We start from the raw sequence: 13,881 nt of genomic DNA on the forward strand, positions 1-13,881 counted from the left end.
CAGTATCGAAGGAACAGGCGTAGGGAAAGAAGTCACAAATGAGATAGTGGTGACCAAAAACCTATTTATGAAATCATCTCGTATGCAAACTCAGTTGGTTGTGCGCCCATGAGGTATTAGATCTTATAAACTTCCTTCCAAGACAACAACAAGGGTATTAACAAATTATTTTATTCCTTTCATTCCTCTCCTTAAGCGTACCTGGGGCCTACGCCTTTCTCATTGCTCGGCCCTCCGACGCCGGCCGTAACGGGTCCCTGCATGCCTTGCGGCGTGGGATACTGCTGCTGCATGGTTTGTCCCTGAGGTGTCCGGATAGCGGCCATCGGGTACATCTGTCCCTGCGGTGGTAACTGATAGTACCCCATCTGTGGCTGTGCCCATGGCCCACCCGGCCTCATGTGCGCCTGGCCTGGTGGCGGGATGATGGCGCCATTGGTGATCATAGTCTGCACAATTTTCGCGGCGATCTTCTCAGCATCTTTGCTGACTTTGGTGCGATTGTAGCGATGGCAGTCGATGCATGCCCAGACGAACAAAATGAAGTGGATCACGAGACCAGCGAATTGGCACACCACGCCGGTCAACTCTACATTCTCACGATGGGGCTTTGCTTGCCAGAGCTTGTTGACATAAGCGTCTTGTTCCGCGCAATCTTTGAAACCGGAACCGTAAGAGTATGAGGATGTGCGGTTGCACGGGCGCGTGTACGATGTTGAGCTCGAGTCGCGAGAGTCCTCCCAAATCCATGTTCCGTTGGCCTGCAGCTCATACTCGCCATAGCTACTGGAATATCCGCCGTAGCCAGAACCACTGAGGTCGCCATACTCGCCCCATTGAAGCAGCTCCATTAGGGATACCATGGCAAACAGAGCGGTGACTAGGAAGGCAAGCCACATGAGCAAGTCAATCGAGACCCTTAGCCCTGGGTGGACAGCACGCTTGCGCACGACAAGAGCGGCAAGACACGCGATACACCAGATAATGGAGACGGTGAAGGTTATGAGCGAGGGCCATAGCGTCCAGTATTCATCGTATCCATAGGTAAGAGAGTCATTTATGGGAGTCGTCGAAACACACCATCCGATAGTACCGATACCGATAAGTCCAAGTATTATTGCTAGAACCTGGAGAACACCCTTGAACTTCCAGTAACGATCGGCATTATTGAGCTTCTTATTCAAGGTCAGAGGCTCCTCTTCAGTCGTGGGCGCGGCAGGTGTGGTGGTTGGTGGCATGGCGTGTGTGGCTTGAGGGGCAGCGTTGGCAGTCGTCGGGCTCGACAAAGTAGACTGCAAGGCTGGAACTCCAGGTGCTAGTGTTGGTGCAGCGGTTGGATGTTGCGCCTGAGGCGCAGGTTGGATCGAATCAGACATTATTACAGACGATTATTGTGAAAAAGAAAAAGCGAATGGCTACGCAAAAGTGCGCGATTGTTAGGAAGAACAGCGAAAGGATGAACAGAGAAACAAGGAGAAAAGACTACGATAGTCAAAGAAATGAAAGGTGACACGCCACAGACGTGGGCTGGTTGCCTGATTCCTTGAATCTAGATCGCATTGGTGTTGGTTTTTATTGCGCGTCGCTATATTTAGACTAATTTGTATGGGAAAAAAGTCTGCCGAGGCTGGTTGCCTGTTCCGCGGCGCCTCCAGAAGGCTTCGACTTTTCTTCGAGAGCTTGTTCAAAGTCGATCGACAATGTCTGGATTGCCCGAAACATTGTTGGGCGACGCGATGCCAGCTCGCGCATGACCCAGTAGTGCCGGATCGACGAGATTTGCCCAGGGAATGTGCAGCGGATCTACTACCCACCATAACCTGCAGCGATCGATCGGGGCTGCAAGACAAAAACATCGGCTGAGTGTGTTCACATTTCCGCCATTGCGATTCCACGGCGTTTTGCCTCTGGACTACGACTCGTACTAAGCGTCTGGGCTTGAAAGTCGAGCTTCTGCAAGCGGAGTCTCGCCTATATTCTGGTCCGGGCGAAGGCGTATGCGCCTGCGCTCCACTAAGATTCTTGGTTGCTCGCTCCATGAATGGCACTCATTTAATGACTCCATATGGCAGTGGTGGTAGAGCCGTTATTGAATCCGATATCGAAAAATTGCGTGAATGGTGTTCAACCCCTCCTACTTTGAACGCGCTATCCAGTGCCGCGATAAGGGGATCTTCCTTGCCCTCCAATTTCTCGAGCATGCCCGATGGAATATCGCCCAGTTGGCGCACTGTTTGCCCTCTGGAGGACATGATGGATTGCGCCAAGGAACGCTCTGCTCGTGCAGATGATCCAAATGTCAACCAGTGAATCACAAGGCAATCCCAGAAAACTATCCTTGTCAGCTAGGAATTTCCGAGTCATCGAGCGAGAGACTTACCGTCAATCATACAGATCGTGAAGCATATCATCCCCAATTCCTTCCCCTTGGTTAGGGTGAATTGGATCATGTTGGCCAACATTGTGACCTCGATCAACAACGAGCCAATGATACTCTTCCACATCAGTATCCTGATGTTCTTCTGCACCCCAGTCTCATCCGGGTGTGCAACCAGAAATGTCCTCTTCTTTAAGTTTGGCAAACCAGCAGCCGGCGCACTAACACGAAATTTGATGACAGGGAGGAGGAGGTAAAAGAACACGACTGTCAAGACGACATTGGTGAATAAATTAATGCAAAGTGTTGGCAGTGAAGCAATGCTTCGAATGCCACCATGGCATCGACCATCTGAAGCCTGTAGTGCGGTGTAGCGGAATATGCAGGCGTTGACCGAGACAGCGCCGTATAAAGCGAGTACCATGGCTAAGCACGAGAGATATATGTAGTCCTTGCTGCGTTTGATGAATGGAGATCGTACTAGGCGGATGCGTTCGACCATGAATGTATAGCTATTTGAGTGTCAGTACTTGTCGAGCCCGAGGGCGTTGTATACATTTACTTACACTGTGCCCTTAATGGCGATATAACATACCAAGCACACAATGGTCGCGACATTGCATTGGTCGTACGTGGTCAACCCTTGACCAACCACCAAAGCTGCCGAGACAATGATATAAATTACGAAGATGAAGCACATAAAGAGGAAAAGCATGGAAGTGACATTCCGTTGCATTCGAATGCTTCGTCGCAGCTGGCGAGCTCGAATGCCTGTGCAGTGTTAGCAATTGAAGCACGCGAGTGAAGGATATATATACATATATATATATATATATGCATACCTAGTATGAGCGCAATACCCATCATACAGACCATAGCCAGTACTACGAATATGATACGATCTCTTACAGGCTCACCAGTCGTGACATGTACGTTCTCATTCTCTCGCGGGGTGATATCGCGTGTTGCCATCGCCGAAGGAGACGCGTACACTGCCGACAACAACAGAGGCAGCCACGAGAACACGCGTTGAACCATCTTGTAGACGATGGAAACTCTCTCGAACCAGGTACCACAACACAGCGGAGCTGAGTCGTGTTACGGAGAGGAAGGATATGACGAGATTCCCTCAAAAGGCTCGCGATGGCGCGCAGCCACGTTGAAATGAGGCCAATGAACCAGACATGGCCTCAGATTCCAAATTTCTCATTCCCGTTCCTTAGCGTAACGTGGTAAACAAGTCGCCGATGTTGGGGGGAGAGGCGTTGCGGAGGCAGCCCCGACAGATTTCACTCATCGGCCCTTCCCACCGCTGCTTCACCAACGAATCTAACGCCCTCTAGGTTCAGGCCTGTTTGCAAATACCGTAGCGAAGGTGGATCTGCCAACCAAAAACACGGAATTTTCACATCCTCGGTCGCAAATCTGGTCTTGATAGTATCGATATGTCAGACTACTTATATTCCCACCTATCAGCTGTTTCAGCTGGCTGTGGGATCGCTGTGACAGTATCAATCGTTGCCACCATGATGCTGTATAGCTAGAACTTCCAATGCTGGTGAGCAGGCGGTCGTGGAATTCTTCACCGCTGTTCCAGTCAATGATGCTTCGTACGAAGTAGTCGCTGTTTGATCCCCGCTTAACCATTGGCACGTGCAATTCTGTATGGTATGGCTGGCGACAGGATTTATGGAGACTCCAGATGTCCTGCAGCTTTTACCACGTGATCCTTCGTATCCAATCAGAGTACGGCATCCATAATCTGCGTCCTATATGTCAAACTTGCTCTGCCGATTGAGTGAAATGCAGGTATAATGCACACTATTTCATGTTGAAATTGAGCCATCTTGAATTGATGTGTCGAATACCAGTCCTCGTAGTATCGACAATAAGCCTAAGAACACATGCCGTTGCGATTGAACTTTGGAGGTCTTCCGCAAATATTTGTACCATTAGTGCCACACATCTCACAACTAAGAAACCACAAGGCTGATACATTTTACGCCGCTCACAAGTGGCCAACCTGGCTGAGATTCCGTCTGGACAAACTTTCCCTCTGGTAGCAATGCTTTCCCAACGATCTTTAATTCGGTGATTAGATTCGCCATCGCTCGGTCCAAATTGGCGCAGCTTTGAATGATCCCATCCTTGAAGACCTGAACCTCAACTTCAAAGACTTGAAGCCGCTTATGGACCGCCAAGCGATCAAGCTCTGTGAAGTCGAACATGATGTCTGGAACATGATAGAGGTTCCACGGACGCAATGTGCCCTGAACTCGACGGAACCTGAAACGCTGGTCATGGATCTGGAGATAGATTTTGACTTTCCGTACGTCACTGATTGCATCAACCGAGTCCGACATGAGATCGACCAGGCCGATCGTATTGGCTCGAAGCGTTACGATATGCGGAGGTCCCACCTCATCTTGCGTCGACCATGCCACATCTTTGCTGAAGTAGATCAGCCCTCTATGGTGAGGTCTGCTGCCTGTACCGTCGACGTAGAGGTGTTGCTCATGAACAAGAGCCGGTTTGATGAGGGGAAAGATGTATTCCTTTTTGTCGGTCTTGCCCCAGGATTCAAATATCCACACCGCACGCCGATGAAACTCTGCCAGACCTTCCAACATCATCTGTTTGTTTGTTAATAGCCAAGGTGCCTGCAGCATGATGCATCAGCCATCGTACGTAAGGTCTCTCTGAGAGTTAGCTACACACCTTGCCTTGACTTGTATCCTCAAGTCCTAGCCCGCCTTGGTCGCCGTATGTGACGATGAAATGCTTTTTTTTGTACCGCTGGTGAATCTGCGCGTCTAACCACAAGAACTGGTATACCATGTCGCGAAGCTCACGAGGCAGTTGGAAGAACAGCGCGGTGTTGTTCGTCGGAACGATGTGACTGAAGTCGATTTCCCTGTGTCTTATAATGTGCCGCGTCTTTTTGACATACTCATGCTTCGGTGCCACTCTTCCTCGAAGCACTCTGGATGTTTCGAACCTTCTTTCAAAGCCTATGGTATCAAGAGGGTTGTCCACCGTTGTTGCTTTACGTTTGACAGACATTATACAGACCCGATATAAGCTGTGATTTCTTGTGAATGCTACAGGGATGCATGTGGAGAGGTCTGTACTTGCAGCTTATGACGAAGTGTCATTCAGGACCAGGCAGCATCGTGGAGGTAAGCTGTCATCTTTGCCAAGGCCGGCAGTTAGGAACACACTTTCGGCCCCCGAGAATTACGCCATGCGGACAGGGACGAGTAATCCGGGATAGTCGACCCAAGGGTGATGGATTATGCGGGAGCCCTGCATGATTCTCAATTGATTGGTGCGCGTGAACTCTTCCAGGCGTAATTCGCGAAGCACCTCGGGCACCTCAGCCTAACCCGATCCCTGTCGCAATCTCAGAAGGCTTTACAGCTAATACTAGCCATTGGCCTGGCAGTGTTTCTCTTCGAACGGGTTCAGGCTAGATCGCTGAAAGACGACGACAAGCCAGACCGTCGATCGCGCGCTTGACTTGCAATTGATAGAATTGCAGCCCACCGATAACGTAATGGCTCAAGCCAGGAAGTCGTGCACATTCGATAGACCGTGTCTCGTTCTCGTTTCAAGTAATATCTCCCGAAGTACACACTTTGCGCTTTCAGTTCTGTAAAGCATTAGTTATTGCGCCCATCGCTGACCAAGGAATCCATCTCCTCCATGAATCTGATCGTGGCAAGCGCAAGATATGGTGAACTCATAGACCCAGTCCCAAGGACTTGCACTAAAGTGCAACGACGTGGTGTGCGGAATGTGAGAAACAAGATGGTCACGCAGGTCCTCGTCAGATGTAGGAGCCACTGACCGTTGTGTCGCGATCGGTCTGCGGCAAGCCATGACCAATCTGATCTCACGCCTGGTAAATCCTACGTTGGATAGCTAGGTAAGCTGTAATCAAATTTACTCTAGATACAAAGAATGGAATGGAGAAGATTTGGGAAATGTTTTAGCTCGGGTCTATGCACATGAATCCCCTTACCTGTGTATGGTTTATGAATAGTCTGTCAACTGGACAAGGTTTCAAAGCAGCAACGCTGTGTCACATATGCTCTGTACCCAGCGAGCTCAAAGATCGTATAAGCTGCCAACATCTTTTCACTCCGTGCGTCCGTTCTCTGCCTCGTTCTCCTTGTAGTTCTCAAACCATGTCTCGAACCGCTTCTTGGTTATTTCCTTCTGCGCCTGCCTGGGACCCTCTTCGCCACAGAAATTCATCACTCTATCGATGTACATCCACAACGCTTCGAGATGCTGGCTGGTCAGAGGCTCCTTGTCCTCGCGAGCGACGAGACACGTGCCAACATGTGATTGCCACTGAGGAGCAAGCCCGTCCTCGTATTTGACGTTGAGGAACGTAGCGATTTGACAGTCGAGATCGGCGCGGTTGTTTGACTGGGTCCCGACGCGATGAATTACCAGCGGAATGCCCAGAATGGCGGGAACTCCCAGAATTGTCTTTTCGAATATCGAATGATCAGCTGAGCTGTCGGCCCCCCAGAATCTGCCAGGCTCTTTTGTACAAGCAATCCGCACACCTTTCACTGTATCGCCAATGTATGTCGTGGCAGTAGCTTTTGCGCTATTGTCGAGAGTTTTGATCCTGCATGATTGTTTGTGGGATTTCCAGTGCGACTGTTGGCAAGCTCTGGAGCAGTATGACGGGGTTTTGCAACCACTGCATCGCTAGAAAGCCGGCTCTCCAGTATCTGGCTGCCGCTTACGAGCAGCGCAAGTTGTAGTTCCAATGGAATTCATGCTGGTTAGAGATGGTGGAACGGTTATGTTGAGTACGAAGCTAAAGTAGGGTGCGGGAGGAGCGGAAAAGTGGGGCTAGAACGCGCTATCACTTGATGCCAACCATTCCTTGTGTCTCTCTGGAAATCGACACCTGTCCATGAGCGTGGTAGAGGTTATATAGGAAAGGGGCCAGCCTGGTCGTTTGCTAAGACAACCCACCGATCCTTTGTCTTTATACCAATCCATCACCGACAAGCCCATCGACCGAAAGCCGTCGATACAGTCATCAACATGCCGGATCCGAAATGGCCTGCAGTTATTCCCATTCTTGAGGCAACCGGAGAGTACATGTCTCCGGACACGAAGAAAACAACAAGGTCCGATTTCACGAACTTCTTCATACGCTTCCAGCCAGCACCAGATGCACACCCAGCATATCAGCATCTCTTTCTTATCCATCAACGATTGGCAAAACTGTTGATCGAGCATCCTGCGATGGTTCAAAATGTACAGCAAACTTTTGCGACACCTGCAAATAGCAAGAATAAAGTCTACTTCATGTGGGACTTTGTTCTGCGGACATTCCAGCATCTAGCTGCGCAGGTCGATCCGCATGATCCAAACTCTTCGCCAATGTTCCAAGATGTCATTGGGAGAGCCCTTCAGGCGAAGATGTTGACTATTGATGAGACAGGCCAGTTGAATAAGATGAATGCGAGTGTTGGATACTCTGACGATGCTGGGGTCGAGTTCACAGATGAGATCAAGGTGCTGGCCAATGAGTTGGACCGTTTTCCGGACGGGTGCGCAGCATGTGGAAGGGATAGGCGTGACGATGACAAGCCATTGTTGATGTGCGCGAGGTGCAAAGACGAGAAATACTGCTCGACAGATTGTCAGAAGAAGAGATGGAAGAAGCACAAGCCAGAGTGTAAGCCTGTGTGAGTTGGTCAATGCAACGTCCACTCAAGGCCAGTTCCAAGGCTGTTACACAACAACACCAAATTGCGTAAGCTACTCTTGAACGGAATGGAAGGCCACCATAGTCACTACCGCAACGCATCAATCCACTATGCAGTCTATTTGCAACATCCTTCACGTCTCGAAAATGTAACATGTGAATCCGAAGTCGGGCAGACGAGCACTCAATAACTCGTTATCATAGTGGCAATCCGCGATAAGGCGCTTATCAGCGGCTAACATGCTCCACCAGATCGGGCAGATATACGATACGCCCTACAACAACATTGAGGCACCACTCCCATGGTATAAAATCTTCCGCGATTTCTGGATTGAAAGAAATGGCTCCTGTAACACGCATCTGCATGCTCAACGCCGACATACCCGTCCCGAATGTATTCGCCAAACGAGCCCCCACTTACGGCCGCATATTCCACCAACTCCTCGCCCGCGCATCACCGAATATCACGATTCAATCAATGGATTTCGACGTCATGAAAGATCAATATCCCTCGTCACTCGAGAGTTTTGACGCCATCATCATCAGCGGCTCAGCAAATTCCGCATACGACGACCAACCCTGGATCCGCACACTGGAAGCATACATCCGCAATGTGTACCTTCACCACCCATGCGTAAAAATCTTCGGAAGCTGTTTCGGCCACCAGATTATGTGCCAAAGTCTATTGAAAAAGCATGGAGTGCGTGTTGAGAAAGACCCAAAGGGCTGGGAAATAGGTGTCCAGGAAGTTAAGCTGCACGAGAGGTTCCTGAGGGCATTTAGAGAGGGAGGGACACGGTTGGACGAGAACATGCGGTTGCAATTTGTGCACCATGATCATGTAGTTATACCTGACGTGGAGTCATTACCAGCAGAGTGGATGGCGGTTGGGAGTACCGATCACTGCGCAGTCCAGGGAATCTACGAGCCAGGACGTGTCCTTACTCTACAGGGGCACTTTGAGTTCGATCGGTTCGTGAACAGCGAGTGCATCAAGTACTTCTTTGGATCAGACTGGGACCAGGATAAGTTGGACGAGGCTTTGAAGGCCATTGATGCGGATGATGACTCGAAAACTGCTAGAGCGATGATACTTGATTTCTTTCTCGAGAAGGGCGTCGACGTCATCGGTGCAAATTACGGCGTTGTTGTAGGGCTACTTACACCCCCAGATGAGTGATGCGGTTGCGCTGGAGCGTTGAGCTCATCGCTTGCTTCGGATGGAGCCACGGCACGCTTATATCTCATGACTTTGTACAGATCAGTCGGCCTTACAGAAGATGGTTGCCACAATCTTGTCTTTTATCACACCTGAGAGACACGTGACATTCGCGCCGAGGGATGGAGTTTCCCGGACACCCGTAAAATCTCCCTTCCATGTTTGTGCAGAGAGTTGAAGCCGCGAGATACTAGACATGGTATCTCACATCTTGTAGTAATCTATAATACCTGTGGACGGGAGTAGACCCATCACGAATTACATACATGTCCTCACGTGGCACATCAACTTTACTTCTAGAGATCAATTTATATCAATTAGCTGTGCAAAAGGCATTGTCCATCTGAGCATTCGTGAATTGTAGGCTCTGGTAGAGCTGATTTGATGTCGCATTGACGGCAGGCCACAGGAGACGTTTATCGAACGTCCGTTCGCGTCCTTGATGATTTGCCTTCAGTGGATATCAACAAGCCTCGTGTTGGTGGATGGACTGGTAGGGCTGTGGTAGGAACGTGAAGAGAAAGCGCAAAAGCATGAGCAATGCATCACTACGCAGACCCGAAAGCCGTGAGACAATGCCTACATCACGAGAGAGGTACGGTAAGTTCTGTAAATGCGTAACTAGATCCCAGCATGTCGAACATGGAGGCAAGGCACCAAATCTCTGGTCCTCTTTATCATGGTTGGCATCATTTCGCTCACCATCCGCCCTCACGGGCCATTATGTCCCATCCCACAAGCCTCCAGACCTCTTCTTTGTACCATTGTTCCACGTCTTTATCGTCAATCTTTGCCACATTGGACAAGGTACTGATGCGCATAGCCGGCATTGGCTTTGTGAGAACGTCCAAGAATTCATCGTCCTGCTTGGTCCCGTACATGCAAGCGACAAGTGTACGTTGCAGTCGATCCTTAGCGAGCGGACTGAGTCGGCCTTTCGGAGCCGCGGGCAACGTCTTCATGCTCAGCGTTCGACAGAGGCGATTCGAATCTTGGCTCTTTGCTGCTTTGCCGTTGGCAGGGTTCATGTGGTGTGGAGCCAGGCCCATTGCTCGTTCAAGGATCAAGACTAGGGCTTTCAGCTCACGGCGGATACCCATTGCTTGGGATTCATTTTGGGCTTTCGCCGCAGGATTAGAAGGCTCAGGAAGAGGTGCGAGGTCTTCTTCAATGGTGGCGCTACGATGCCGCCCGAATGTGCAATAATAAAGCCGCTTCCCTGCACGTTCTAAGAGGAGGAAGGCAAAAGCATCGAACAGCTTCTGATGGACGACATTGGTCTTGTCTAGAAGACCCATTATGCCTACGAGAAAATGAGCCATAGAACGAGCTGGTAAAGATTCCTTCGGCACAGGCGCCTTTACTTTGCCCTTTTGTGTTGGAACGGGCGCAGAAGAAGACACGTCGGCCGTATGCTGCGCCGATAGCTCGATAGCCACGAGTCCAGCTTTGAATGTATCGGCCAGTTCGCATACGACCAGGCTCGGTAGACGGTCATCGCTCGACTCATCCATCATCTTAGTCACTCCAACAAGTACTGACATAAACGCGCGAGCAGATATGGTAAGGGCTTGCGAGAAGCCGGACCTATCATCGCCCAGCGACTGCGCACCTGCAGTTTTCCTCCCTTGCCGTGAAAGATGTTCGTGATTGTGAGCAATGAGGCGGATAATCTTGGCGAGTGCAGTTGATGTGCGAACCAATTGCCGGCACAGTGTTTCTGCATCTGGTGCTGATGCCCTGCACAATTGATGCGTGGTATATAGAGATTCAAGGAGGACTTTGCCGTCTGGTAAATGTTAGATATTTTGCACGGCCAGCGACGTAAAACTTATGGGACTAGTCACCATTGCCCAGACCTTCTAGGAACTCGAAGTCACTCTCGATGCCGTCTTGAGTTTGCGAAATGCTCTGTTCCGGTGCTTTCGTAGCTGAAGCTCTTGGACGCTTTGGCGCCCGTGTGAGTGATACAGGAGCATGCCGCTTTGCTCCATTATTGGCTGTACTGGGACGTGTATGTGTGGCCGGGCTGGCTTTTGCGGGGACAGCCGTACTGGTTACACTGGGGAGTTTTTCTGGAAATGTATTCGTTCGCTGGGACAACTGGTGGTTCGATCTCTCAAGCCGGATGATTATGCCTTGAAGGCGATCGCATTCATCGTGAGCCTTCTGACACTGCTCTCGCCAATAGCCCACAAGGTCGAGGTAGTATTCATACTCTTCTGGAGACTCCGCCGGCCTTCCTGGCCTGCAGTGCTCTCGAAGCCGCAGGAGGTAATCTATCAAGTTCAGCTTCGGCAGTCACGAAGTCACCTAGGCGGCACTGACCGCGGATTGTGATATTTGCAGGCTTTGTCCGCAGAATAGTGATTGCCAAGGCGGCTTGCGCACGTGAAGGCAGGGTAGGTCCGGGGAAAAGAGGGCAGCTTGGTGACATGGTTTGATGCGCTAAGGGTGGTGGCTACGATGTGAGAGAATTGTTCGTGCAAGGCGAAGAGGCGAAGAGGCGGGGCATGCATGTCATCAAATCGAGGAAAGCAGGCGGAAATAACAGACCAAAGCTTGGAGACGAGAAATGTGGGGTCTTGCAATGAGGCAGGCGCGGGTGATGTTGTTGAGCGAGAAGGCACGGATGTGAAGGAAGGCACGACCTGGAAATCTCGACACAGCTCATGAACACACAGTCGGAGATGCCGTGTCTATGCTTGCAAGACACGGTGAGCAATATGATACATTTCATGAGATCGTGATAATCTCACACCCACTGCAATACTTGTACACATGTTACACGACAAGCTCAGCGCATGCGTTCGGTGCGCCTCTTGTAAGGCAGCGGCTCAACTCTTCTCCTCTTGAGCTCGACGCCAACCTGGTCTTTCAGACCAGCGCGCTCCATGACACCCGCCATAGTCTCGTCCCATTGTGTCCTAAACAGGGTCGCAGTGATGGGGCTCAGTTTGTGCTTGTCGACGAAGCTCCTTAGGTTGAACTTTTCGCGCTTGGTTGCGCCGAGCTTGCCCATGTCAAGTGGCTTTGCTTCCTTCTGTTCCATGACGAATATTGCTAGGCGGTGGTATGGTGCTCCCTTGTGGGCCCACGGCGCAGCCCAGGGCAGAGCTATCTTCTTTGCAGAGGCATCCGTGGCCTTGGCGTCTTCCTGTGCAATGCGCTGCAGGGGAATGGATGTTCGTGTTGGGGACAACGGGATGTTGGATGCAACGAAGTGGCAACGGGACGCGAAGCTATCTTCCTCCACCACAGGGACATCACCGTCGACAACTACGACGGTGACAAGTCGCTCACCAGGCGTAAAGGTCTGGACTTTGAGTCGAGGCATCTTCTCACTGATGAAGGATTCCACAAATTCACCTGGCGCCACCGGTTTCCGTCCAAAACCGATATCAATGTCTGCTACAACGTCGAGGGTAGGGAGGAAATCGGGAACGACGTTCATCTGGGTCAGGCGCTGATCGAGGACGAGCCGCTTGTATGACCGCCACTTCTTCTCCGCAAGATGGCGATATATCGGTTTGTTCATGTCGCCTATCCTCTCGTTAGCTTGTACAGACCCAGGATTGGAAACGCAACATGCCTTCGCCGTCCTCGAATTTTCTCTTGACTATAGGGTCATTGATGTCCGCCAGAATAACGAGCTCTTCCAGATGCTTTCGCATGCTCTCCAGTCGGATCTTTTTGGCGTGTTGTCCTCCACTCACGGCAGGATCTTGGTCTGTCAAGTTCTTGATCCTCAACTGCTGAGTCTCAATCGCCTTTATCTTTTCCTGTCTGTCCTCCAGAAGGATCTTCCTCGCCTCTTGGAAGCATTGGTACGGAAGCTGCTCGAACGGAACCTCGGGCGCCTGTTTCAGAGCAGATCGTCCGAGAGCAGCACGGCGACGACGAGAACCAACGGGCTGCACACCTTCCCTTCGCAGCAGGCGGCGTTCCAGCTTCTTGTTCTCGACGGTCTGCGGGTCCAGAGTTCCCCATTTTTGCATGAAGTCCGGGACTGCCTTCTTCTCCTTGGAGTCGGTGAGCGTCTTGTCGTCCGAGGGTGGCGGGGCCGGCGGTGCGGGAGTCGAAGATTGTGCCTGCACCTCTTCGCGGGCTATCGCAGAGGATGACAGAAAACGGCGAGGGCTGCCATTGGCGCTGGAGACACGTCGAATGCAGCGCAGACACGTGCTGAATTGCCGTGCGGACGGCGCAGCAGATGCCATGGCGGAATTGAACGTGTCGTTGGTGTCCTGTTCAACGCCGCTCTGGTGCTAGAAAATGTTAGGATGCCGCGGTCTTGGCACACTTTTGACATGGTCAACTCCGCAACTTCTGAGCCACGACCTTCCGGCATGGCTTCCACGAGGATGTCAACGCCGATCCGGGGCGCCACATTGCAATTGAGCAGACTGCCGATACGGCAGGATGCGCTCACATCTCGCTGCACAGTGCGCCACCCGTCAGAGACGCATATATGCACACTGCTAATACTGTACAGAAATGTCTGTCCAAGCCATATGCCCGACCAATAACCACATCTGCCTC

The 13,881-nt window shown here is 51.0% G+C and overlaps 8 protein-coding genes across 8 annotated transcripts; 2 read left to right on the forward strand and 6 right to left on the reverse strand.

Moving 5' to 3' along the window:
* Nucleotides 1–191: 191 nt before the first annotated feature.
* On the reverse strand, nt 192–1,238 carry SNOG_16108 (hypothetical protein; the record flags this gene model as incomplete). Its single annotated transcript, XM_001806183.1, has 1 exon — nt 192–1,238. The coding sequence occupies one exon, from the start codon at nt 1,236–1,238 to the stop codon at nt 192–194; it is 1,047 nt and encodes a 348-aa protein (XP_001806235.1).
* Nucleotides 1,239–2,048: 810 nt separating this feature from the next.
* SNOG_16109 (hypothetical protein) lies at nt 2,049–3,415 on the reverse strand (the record flags this gene model as incomplete). Its single annotated transcript, XM_001806184.1, has 4 exons — nt 2,049–2,332; nt 2,381–2,889; nt 2,944–3,148; nt 3,220–3,415. 4 exons carry the CDS (start codon nt 3,413–3,415, stop codon nt 2,049–2,051), a joined length of 1,194 nt encoding a protein of 397 aa, XP_001806236.1.
* A 935-nt stretch (nt 3,416–4,350) lies between these two features.
* Nucleotides 4,351–5,440, reverse strand: SNOG_16110 (hypothetical protein; the record flags this gene model as incomplete). The annotated part of the gene is made up of 3 exons (XM_001806185.1): nt 4,351–5,010; nt 5,096–5,291; nt 5,328–5,440. The coding sequence occupies 3 exons, from the start codon at nt 5,438–5,440 to the stop codon at nt 4,351–4,353; spliced, it is 969 nt and encodes a 322-aa protein (XP_001806237.1).
* A 1,077-nt stretch (nt 5,441–6,517) lies between these two features.
* On the reverse strand, nt 6,518–7,283 carry SNOG_16111 (hypothetical protein; the record flags this gene model as incomplete). The annotated part of the gene is made up of 2 exons (XM_001806186.1): nt 6,518–7,022; nt 7,270–7,283. 2 exons carry the CDS (start codon nt 7,281–7,283, stop codon nt 6,518–6,520), a joined length of 519 nt encoding a protein of 172 aa, XP_001806238.1.
* Nucleotides 7,284–7,450: 167 nt separating this feature from the next.
* SNOG_16112 (hypothetical protein) lies at nt 7,451–8,094 on the forward strand (the record flags this gene model as incomplete). Its single annotated transcript, XM_001806187.1, has 2 exons — nt 7,451–7,962; nt 8,052–8,094. 2 exons carry the CDS (start codon nt 7,451–7,453, stop codon nt 8,092–8,094), a joined length of 555 nt encoding a protein of 184 aa, XP_001806239.1.
* Nucleotides 8,095–8,429: 335 nt separating this feature from the next.
* Nucleotides 8,430–9,588, forward strand: SNOG_16113 (hypothetical protein). The gene has a single exon (XM_001806188.1). It carries the CDS (start codon nt 8,461–8,463, stop codon nt 9,298–9,300), a length of 840 nt encoding a protein of 279 aa, XP_001806240.1. The 5' UTR covers nt 8,430–8,460; the 3' UTR covers nt 9,301–9,588.
* Nucleotides 9,589–10,037: 449 nt separating this feature from the next.
* On the reverse strand, nt 10,038–11,776 carry SNOG_16114 (hypothetical protein; the record flags this gene model as incomplete). The annotated part of the gene is made up of 3 exons (XM_001806189.1): nt 10,038–11,128; nt 11,187–11,618; nt 11,668–11,776. The coding sequence occupies 3 exons, from the start codon at nt 11,774–11,776 to the stop codon at nt 10,038–10,040; spliced, it is 1,632 nt and encodes a 543-aa protein (XP_001806241.1).
* Nucleotides 11,777–12,023: 247 nt separating this feature from the next.
* Nucleotides 12,024–13,690, reverse strand: SNOG_16115 (hypothetical protein; the record flags this gene model as incomplete). The annotated part of the gene is made up of 3 exons (XM_001806190.1): nt 12,024–12,882; nt 12,932–13,607; nt 13,643–13,690. The coding sequence occupies 3 exons, from the start codon at nt 13,688–13,690 to the stop codon at nt 12,137–12,139; spliced, it is 1,470 nt and encodes a 489-aa protein (XP_001806242.1). The 3' UTR covers nt 12,024–12,136.
* Nucleotides 13,691–13,881: the final 191 nt, after the last annotated feature.

The sequence above is a fragment of the Parastagonospora nodorum genome, assembly GCF_000146915.1.
Source record: "Parastagonospora nodorum SN15 chromosome Unknown scaffold_43, whole genome shotgun sequence".
Taxonomy (NCBI): Eukaryota; Fungi; Ascomycota; class Dothideomycetes; order Pleosporales; family Phaeosphaeriaceae; genus Parastagonospora; species Parastagonospora nodorum.